Source organism: Panulirus ornatus, chromosome 30 (genome assembly GCF_036320965.1).
Source record: "Panulirus ornatus isolate Po-2019 chromosome 30, ASM3632096v1, whole genome shotgun sequence".
Classification (NCBI taxonomy): domain Eukaryota; kingdom Metazoa; phylum Arthropoda; class Malacostraca; order Decapoda; family Palinuridae; genus Panulirus; species Panulirus ornatus.
In genome coordinates this window covers 9990001-10000000 of record NC_092253.1, presented here as the reverse complement: position 1 = coordinate 10000000, position 10000 = coordinate 9990001, and the positions used below count along the sequence as shown (strand labels likewise).

The window sequence follows — 10000 nt, the reverse complement described above, 5'->3', positions numbered from 1 at the left end:
ACATGGTGTTGGCTGTGTGGTGTCATGCGTCTGTCATGCCCATGGCATCTGTGTGAGAGAGATCGTGTGACGCTGTGGTTTGCGAGAGGCGGAGAGAGAGGGAGGTCGTGTGAGGGAGGAGGAGGAGGAGGGTCGAGTTCGAGGCTTACGAAGATAATGCCATTGTGATTGTCGCTGAGGTCGGCTGGACGTGTGTCAGGGCTGTGGATGGGGGTGGTGTGTGTATGTGTCGTAGAACAGTGGTAGATGATGCTGTGTCGCTCTCCACTACCACACACACACACACACACACACACACACACACTACCACAAGTACTGTGCGGGAGGATATGTTGCAGCCATATATATATATATATATATATATATATATATATATATATATATATATATATATATATATATATTATTATTTATTTACTATACTTGTTCGCCGTTTCCCGCGTCAGCGAGGTAGCGCCAGGAAACAGACGAAGAATGGCCCATCTACTCATATACTCATATATACACATAACGCCCATACACGCACATATACGTATATATACATATCAACATATACATATACCTACACATACACAGACATTCCTGGCGCTACCCTGCCCAACAGGAAACAGCATCTCTAACCCCCAGCTTCAGCGAGGTAGCGCCAGGAAAACAGACAAAAAGGGTCACGTTTGTTCACACTCAATCTCTAGCTGTCATGTGTAATGCATCGAAACCACAGCTCCCTATCCATATCCAAAGCTCTTACATTTACCTCCCTAACCACCCCATCCATAAACAAATTCAAAAACCATTCGTCGCTACATCAGATCCTTAGCTTATCAGAAGATTTTGAGAATATTTCATTATTTTTTCTATTGATTCCAGTTACATAATCAAGACTTATTTTTGTTAAATATTCTTACCAAACGCTCTCAGCATTGTCGTATAAGAAAAAAATACGGACACGTTCCAGTAATATTCTCGCCGACTTTCCCATCGCTATAGACATTCCTCTCCCGTAGAGGGAAGACTTCAGAAAAAAAAAAGATAGATTTATTTATTTATTTGATCTATTTATTTGTTATTTACTTGATCGCCGTTTCCCGCTTCTGCGAGGCGGCGCTAGGATACCAGCGTTTATGCATCGACCTTAAACATCGTATGAAGGAAAGTGATCAGAAAGAAAGGGCAATAACCAGTGAATGAGATGAACGACGATATTTGAAAAATGAATGGAAGATATGATGAAAAAATGTGTTTAGTTACAGTAGAGAGTGCGGGGGGGGGGGGGGGGGGGGTGAAGGGAAGGCGAGATGGTGAATAAGTGAAGTGAAAGTGAGCGGTTAGACCACCACATACCAGAGAAGAAGACCTTAGGTAGGTGTGGAAGACCCGCCCTCCCGCCCGCCCGTCCAGGGAAGACCCACTGGCCCGTCCAGGGTAGACCCACCCGTCCGTCCGTCCGTCCAGGGAAGACCTTCCCGTCCGTCCAGGGAAGACCTTCCCGTCCGTCCAGGGAAGACCCACCCGCCCGTTCAAGGAAGACCCACCAGCCTGTCCAGGGAAGACCCACTCGCCTGTCCAGGGAAGACCCACCCACCCGTCAGTCCAGGGAAGACCCACCCGCCTGTCCAGGGAAGACCCACCAGCCTGTCCAGGGAAGACCCACCCAGCGGTCCAGGGAAGACCCACTCGCCCGTCCAGGGAAGACCCACCCATTAAGGGAAGACCTACTCATTAAGGGAAGACCTACCTACCCGTCCAGGGAAGACCTACCCGTCCAGGGAAGACCTACCCAGCGGTCCAGGGAACACCCACCCGTCCATCCAGGGAAGACCCACCCAGCGGTCCAGGGAAGACCCACCCACCCGTCCACCTGCCATTTACGACATGGTGGGTTCACCTCTCTCATGATACGTTTGGCCCCTGTGCTCGTGTGTGTGTGTGTGTGTGTGTGTGTGTGTGTGTGTGTGTGGGTAACCAGGGGCCTCTGCACCTTTTCACATAGGTGGGATTTTTTTTTTTTTCGCGACTTAACCTCTGGTCTTGTGGACCTGCACATGAACTTTCTTTTCTCTCTCTCTCTCTCTCTTTTCGTATAAGAAAGTGGAATTATTTTACTCATGGTCAGTAACGCTGACCACCACAACACAGAGGCCCTTAGTGTGTGTGTGTGTGTGTGTGTGTGTGTGTGTGTGTCTGTCTGTCTGTCTGTCTGTGTCTGTGTTTGTGTGTGTGTGTGTGTGTGTGTGTGTGTGTGTTAGATTCCTAATATGGATGTAAGGGTTCAACTATAAAGGGCGGGGAGAGAGAGAGAGAGAGAGAGAGAGAGAGAGAGAGAGAGAGAGAGAGAGAGAGAGAGTGTGTGTGTGTGGACACACTAACGTAGAGAGATTAAAAAAAAATTTGCATGACTGATCGTGATTCGAGATTGTCACACGCCAGAGATTAGCAGCCTAATCTCACCACGTCACTGGCGCTAATCATTTTCCTTAACCTAATCCATGACATCGAATCACATCACGCCCAGCCCAATCATCCCAGCTGCACAACCCCCTTCCCTAATCCTCTTCCATAATCACTGGTTTCTCTCCTTATCACCTCCAATCGCCACTCTCTCCAATCATTACTCCTAACTAGACCTCAACTACCATTAAACCTTCCCCGAACCAATCATATCCCTCCTGACATCACGGGGGGTTGTTACGGCAGCAGTGATTGGTTGGTGGGTCTCAAAGGAGACAGTGAATAGTGAAAAAAGGGTTCTGAAGTGTCTTATGTTCACTTACTCTCACTCACACACACTCACACACAGGAGTTGCCTGGGTGTGTCTGTGTCTGTGTGTGTGTCTGTCTGTCTGTGTGTAGTGTGTGTATGTGTGTGTGGGGGGTGTGTGTGTCTGTGTGTGTGTGTGTGTGTGTGTGTGTGTGTGTGTGTGTGTGTGTGGATGTCTGTGTCTGTGTGTGTGTGTGTGTGTGTGTGTTTGTGTGTGGTGTGTGTATGTGTGTGGTGTATGTGTGTGTGTGTGTGTGTGTGGATGTCTGTGTCTGTCTGTGTGTGTGTGTGTGTGTGTGTGTTTGTGTGTGGTGTGTGTATGTGTGTGGTGTATGTGTGTGTGTGTGTGTGGATGTCTGTGTCTGTCTGTGTGTGTGTGTGTGTGTGTGTTTGTGTGTGGTGTGTGTATGTGTGTGGTGTATGTGTGTGTGTGTGGTGTATGTGTGAGTGTGTGGTGTATGTGTGTGTGTGTGTGTGTGTGTGTGTGTGTGTGTGTGTGTGTGTTTTACAATATAATATAACCAATAAGTATATTTTCAGTGTATGTTGGGTTGAACACCTTTGACTTCGCTTGTGTCATTCCTTATTTCTTTTTTTCTCCTATGAGGAGCGATCACCACGTATACAGACCGTCCTGGGGTCTGTACTGGTGGCGGGAAGGGGGGGTTTGGGTTAGGTAGGGAAGGGCGCGGGGAAAGGGGGGTGGAGTACACCTTTGATAGGAGGTTTTGACCAGCTTTCTCGCCCCTCACCACCTGCACACACACACACACACACACACACACACACACACACACACACACACACACACACACACACACACACACACACACACTCACTCACACACCACACACAGACAGACAGAGACAGACATCCACACACACACACACACACACACACACACACACACACACACACACACACACACACACAACACACACAGACAGACAGAGACAGACATCCACACACACACACACACACACACACACACACACACACACACACACACACACAACACACACAGACAGACAGAGACAGACATCCACACACACACACACACATACACACACACACACACACACACACACGCGCGCGCGCTCATGGATGGATGGATGGACTGAAGTAACATATGGTAAATGCGGACATAGAAGTTTAAAAGGTTCTACTATAGATGGAGAGGTGGAGGGGAACGAGTGTAGAACTCCCTCCCTGTACAGTACAAGAGATGGGGGCCCCACGAGTGTAGAACTCCCTCCCTGTACAGTACAAGAGATGGGGGCCCCCACGAGTGTAGAACTCCCTCCCCGTACAGTACAAGAGATGGGGGCCCCATGGGTGTAGAACTCCCTCCCCGTACAGTACAAGAGATGGGGGCCCCCACGAGTGTAGAACTCCCTCCCTGTACAGTACAAGAGATGGGGGCCCCATGGGTGTAGAACTCCCTCCCCGTACAGTACAAGAGATGGGGGCCCCCACGAGTGTAGAACTCCCTCCCCGTACAGTATAAGAGATGGGGCGCCCCACGAGTGTAGAACTCACTCCCTGTACAGTACAAGAGATGGGGTCCCACAAGTGTAGAACTCCCTCTCCGTACAGTACAAGAGATGGGGGCCCCCACGAGTGTAGAACTCCCTCCCCGTACAGTACAAGAGATGGGGGCGCCCCACGAGTGTAGAACTCCCTCCCCGTACAGTACAAGAGATGGGGCCCCACGAGTATAGAACTCCCTCTCCGTACAGTACAAGAGACGTTGGGGGCCTCCCACGAGTTTAGAACTCCATCCCCGTACAGTACAAGAGACGTTGGGGGCCTCCCACGAGTTTAGAACTCCATCCCCGTACAGTACAAGAGATGTGGGGGCGCCCCACGAGTATAGAACTCCCTCCCTGTGCAGTACAAGAGACGTTGGGGGCCTCCCACGAGTTTAGAACTCCATCCCCGTACAGTACAAGAGATGGGGGCCCCCACGAGTGTAGAACTCACTCCCTGTACAGTACAAGAGATGGGGGCGCCCCACGAGTGTAGAACTCCCTCCCTGTACAGTACAAGAGATGGGGGCCCCCACGAGTGTAGAACTCACTCCCTGTACAGTACAAGAGATGGGGGCCATGGGTGTAGAACTCCCTCCCCGTACAGTACAAGAGATGGGGGCCATGGGTGTAGAACTCCCTCCCCGTACAGTTACAAGAGATGGGGGCCCCCACGAGTGTAGAACTCACTCCCTGTACAGTACAAGAGATGGGGGCCATGGGTGTAGAACTCCCTCCCCGTACAGTTACAAGAGATGGGGGCCCCCACGAGTGTAGAACTCCCTCCCCGTACAGTTACAAGAGATGGGGGCCATGGGTGTAGAACTCCCTCCCTGTACAGTACAAGAGATGGGGGCCATGGGTGTAGAACTCCCTCCCTGTACAGTACAAGAGATGGGGGCCCCCACGAGTGTAGAACTCCCTCCCCGTACAGTTACAAGAGATGGGGGCCCCCACGAGTGTAGAACTCCCTCCCCGTACAGTACAAGAGATGGGGGCCCCCACGAGTGTAGAACTCCCTCCCTGTACAGTACAAGAGATGGGGGCCCCCACGAGTGTAGAACTCCCTCCCCGTACAGTTACAAGAGATGGGGGCCATGGGTGTAGAACTCCCTCCCTGTACAGTACAAGAGATGGGGGCGCCCCACGAGTGTAGAACTCCCTCCCCGTACAGTACAAGAGATGGGGTCCCACAAGTATAGAACTCCCTCTCCGTACAGTACAAGAGACGTTGGGGGCCTCCCACGAGTTTAGAACTCCATCCCCGTACAGTACAAGAGATGGGGGCCATGGGTGTAGAACTCCCTCCCCGTACAGTACAAGAGATGGGGGCCATGGGTGTAGAACTCCCTCCCTGTACAGTACAAGAGATGGGGGCGCCCCACGAGTGTAGAACTCCTCCCCGTACAGTACAAGAGATGGGGGCCATGGGTGTAGAACTCCCTCCCTGTACAGTACAAGAGATGGGGGCCCCCACGAGTGTAGAACTCCCTCCCTGTACAGTACAAGAGATGGGGGCCATGGGTGTAGAACTCCCTCCCCGTACAGTACAAGAGATGGGGGCGCCCCACGAGTTTAGAACTCCATCCCCGTACAGTACAAGAGATGTGGGGGCCCCCCACGAGTATAGAACTCCCTCCCTGTGCAGTACAAATACGTCATCACATCGTAGAGTTCGAACCCTCTTTCTCTTTTTGTTCCAAGACGCCACCTTGACAGACCATATCACCACCACCCACCACCTCCACCTGGCAAAGTGGATCTGGCCAAGAGTGTGTGGTGCGCGGTGTCCGTCCACGATGACGCTAATTAAGACGACCAGAACGCGTTAGAGAAAGAGAAAAACGAAACGATCCCTCAACCATGAGAGCGACTCCACCTCTAGCCACACGAAGTCGGATCGGACGCGCCACGATATGACTTGAGGATCCGATCCGCTCGTGAATGCGTTCCCGCCAGACTCCACGTCAAGATCGACTGTCTTCTTTTTTTTTTTAGGCGGGAGAAGGAAAAGAAAAAGTACCAGAAGATCCAATCTCTTCCCTTCCCCCCCTCAGACTCTCTGAGAAGGGATTAGAGTCCGTAAAACGTACCAGAAGATCCAATCCCTTCCCTCCCAGACTCCAGACTCTCTGAGAAGGGATTAGAGTCCGTAAAAAGTACCAGAAGATCCAATCTCTTCCCTCCCAGACTCCAGACTCTCTGAGAAGGGATTAGAGTCCGTAAAAAGTACCAGAAGATCCAAATCTCTTCCCCCCCCCCCCCCCAGACTCTAGACTCTCTGAGAAGGGATTCGAGTCCCTAATCGCGAGCCCTCATCTCTGTTTTGATAGTGCAAGGGAGGAGAGGTCTGATCCACCTCCTCCAGCAGACGAACTGAATACCGACGTGGAAACCGTGAGAAGAATAGTGAGCGTTGAATCTCTCCCTGACGGTGGTGGTCAATTAAGGATCCCGACGAGCGAATCTTATCATCTCTCGCTTGACTCTCTCTTCACACGCACTTGGGGGAGCCCCCGAGGGTGCCTGCCACTTACACCCGCGGAAGTGCTAAGTACTTCCTCAGGGGGTGGGTGTGTGTGCCAAGTGCCTTCTCCGGGGGAAGGTGTGTGCTGCCTCAAAGTGGTGTGAAGTGCCTTCCTCAGCTAGGGTCCTAAATAGCCTGTGGATGGGGATGTCAAGTGTTTCCTCAGTGTAAGTGCTTCCTCAGGGGGTGCTAAGTGTTTCCTCAGGGGGATCGTAAGTGCTTTCTCAGGGGGTGCTAAGTGTTTCCTCAGGGGGATCGTAAGTGCTTCCTCAGGGGGTGCTAAGTGTTTCCTCAGGGGGTGCTAAGTGCTTCCTCAGGGGGTGCTAAGTGTTTCCTCAGGGGGAGACAAGTGCTTCCTCAGGGGGATCGTAAGTGCTTCCTCAGGGGGTGCTAAGTTTTTCCTCAGGGGGATCGTAAGTGCTTTCTCAGGGGGTGCTAAGTGTTTCCTCAGGGGGTGCTAAGTGTTTCCTCAGGGGGTGCTAAGTGTTTCCTCAGGGGGTGCTAAGTGCTTCCTCAGGGGGTGCTAAGTGTTTCCTCAGGGGGTGCTAAGTGTTGCCTCAGGGGGTGCTAAGTGCTTCCTCAGGGGGTGCTAAGTGATTCCTCAGGGGGTGCTAAGTGTTTCCTCAGGGGGTGCTAAGTGTTTCCTCAGGGGGTGCTGTTTCCTCAGGGGGATCGTAAGTGTTTCCTCAGGGGGTGCTAAGTGCTTCCTCAGGGGGTGCTAAGTGTTTCCTCAGGGGGTGCTAAGTGTTGCCTCAGGGGGTGCTAAGTGCTTCCTCAGGGGGTGCTAAGTGATTCCTCATGGGGTGCTAAGTGCTTCCTCAGGGGGTGCTAAGTGCTTCCTCAGGGGGTGCTAAGTGTTTCCTCAGGGGAATCGTAAGTGCTTTCTCAGTGGGTGCTAAGTGTTTCCTCAGGGGGTGCTAAGTGTTGCCTCAGGGGGTGCTAAGTGTTTCCTCAGGGGGTGCTAAGTGTTTCCTCAGGGGGGTGCTAAGTGCTTCCTCAGGGGGTGCTAAGTGTTTCCTCAGGGGGTGCTAAGTGTTTCCTCAGGGGGTGCTGTTTCCTCAGGGGGATCGTAAGTGCTTTCTCAGGGGGTGCTAAGTGTTTCCTGAGGGGGATCGTAAGTGCTTCCTCAGGGGGTGCTAAGTGTTTCCTCAGGGGGTGCTAAGTGTTTCCTCAGGGGGAGACAAGTGATTCCTCAGGGGGTGCTAAGTGCTTCCTCAGGGGCGGTGCTAAGTGTTTCCTCAGGGGGAGACAAGTGATTCCTCAGGGGGTGCTAAGTGCTTCCTCAGGGGGTGCTAAGTGATTCCTCAGGGGGTGCTAAGTGTTTCCTCAGGGGGAGACAAGTGATTCCTCAGGGGGTGCTAAGTGCTTCCTCAGGGGGTGCTAAGTGTTTCCTCAGGGGGTGCTAAGTGTTTCCTCAGGGGGAGACAAGTGATTCCTCAGGGGGTGCTAAGTGCTTCCTCAGGGGGTGCTAAGTGTTTCCTCAGGGGGTGCTAAGTGCTTCCTCAGGGGGATCGTAAGTGCTTTCTCAGGGGGTGCTAAGTGTTTCCTCAGGGGGTGCTAAGTGTTTCCTCAGGGGCGGTGCTAAGTGCTTCCTCAGGGGGTGCTAAGTGTTTCCTCAGGGGGTGCTAAGTGCTTCCTCAGGGGGATCGTAAGTGCTTTCTCAGGGGGTGCTAAGTGTTTCCTCAGGGGGTGCTAAGTGTTTCCTCAGGGGGTGCTAAGTGCTTCCTCAGGGGGATCGTAAGTGCTTTCTCAGGGGGTGCTAAGTGTTTCCTCAGGGGGTGCTAAGTGTTTCCTCAGGGGCGGTGCTAAGTGATTTCTCAGGGGGTGCTAAGTGTTTCCTCAGGGGGATCGTAAGTGCTTCCTCAGGGGGTGCTAAGTGTTTCCTCAGGGGGATCGTAAGTGCTTCCTCAGGGGGTGCTAAGTGTTTCCTCAGGGGGATCGTAAGTGCTTCCTCAGGGGGTGCTAAGTGATTCCTCAGGGGGTGCTAAGTGATTCCTCAGGGGGTGCTAAGTGCTTCCTCAGGGGCGGTGCTAAGTGATTTCTCAGGGGCGGTGCTAAGTGTTTCCTCAGGGGCGGTGCTAAGTGTTTCCTCAGGGGCGGTGCTAAGTGATTTCTCAGGGGAATTGCTTCACTGAAGGGAGCCCCCCCAAAAAAGTGCTTTCTTAGGGGGGATCTTAAGAGCATCCATTGGAGAGTGCCAAGCTACCGCTGCCTCAGAAGGGGGCGGGCCAAGTCTCATACTCAAGTGGAGGAGGTGGCAAGTGCTTCTCCTCAAAGGGGGAGCAGGGGAGGAGACCGGTAGCACCATGTCCTCCAGTGCAGCCTTCCTCCTGCACCTCGCACTCATTCTTCTCGTGAGTGCAACTAGAGACACCCAGGCAGGTAAGTGAGAGACTGTAGTATAAGTAAGTGAGAGACTGTAGTATAAGTAAGAGATACTCGAGGAGGGTAAGTGTGAGAGAGTGTGAGAGAGAGAGAGAGAGAGAGAGAGAGAGAGAGAGAGAGAGAGACAGAGAGACAGACAGACAGAGAGACAGACAGACAGAGAGAAAAAGAATATGAGAAAGAGAGAGAGAGAGAGAGAGAGAGAGAGAGAGAGAGAGAGAGAGAGAGAGAGAGAGAGAGACAGACAGACAGACAGACAGACAGACAGACAAACAGAGAGAAAAAGAATATGAGAGAGAGAGAGAGAGAGAGAGAGAGAGAGAGAGAGAGAGAGAGAGAGAGAGAGAGAGAGAGAGTGACAGACAGACAGACAGACAGACACAGACAGACAGACAGACAGACAAACAGACAGAGACAGAGAGAAAGAGAATATGAGAGAGAGAGAGAGAGAGAGAGAGAGAGAGAGAGAGAGAGAGAGAGAGAGAGAGAGAGAGAGAGAGTTCATACAATTTCATTTAACATGTAATTTTTCAGTACATGTGGCACGACATGTTACGTGGAGACAATCCACCTCATCATCAGGTGTCAGTATTTAACAAAGTTATTTAGATCCGAACATCACACTTGGGTTCCCGCCGTCCAACACCAATCCCTCTAGGCCAAGCACTGTCTTGCTTTGTCTGGTCGTAACCGTTGTAAGGGAGAGTGATTAAGGGGAGGTCAGGTGGCGGGGGTTGACCTGGGTAGCTGGGTGTGTCTTGAACAACTTCTTTTTTTTTTCATGTTTTCCTGTTTCGTCCA

The 10000-nt window shown here is 52.0% G+C and overlaps 1 protein-coding gene across 13 annotated transcripts in view; it reads left to right on the top strand.

The window, feature by feature from the left end:
- Positions 1–10000, top strand: part of LOC139758408 (venom protease-like) — a 67930-nt gene that overhangs the window by 11686 nt on the left and 46244 nt on the right. For 7 of the 13 annotated variants that reach the window (XM_071679784.1, XM_071679787.1, XM_071679785.1 and 4 more), the window contains exon 1: positions 8835–9196. The exons of 2 other annotated variants lie outside the window; for them this stretch is intronic. In XM_071679784.1, coding sequence (XP_071535885.1) covers positions 9121–9196 — 76 coding nt within the window. In that variant the 5' untranslated portion in view covers positions 8835–9120. Of the gene's footprint in view, positions 1–8834; positions 9197–10000 lie in introns of those variants that run through there. 4 more of the 13 variants (XM_071679781.1, XM_071679780.1, XM_071679779.1 and 1 more) reach the window with 2 other exon arrangements.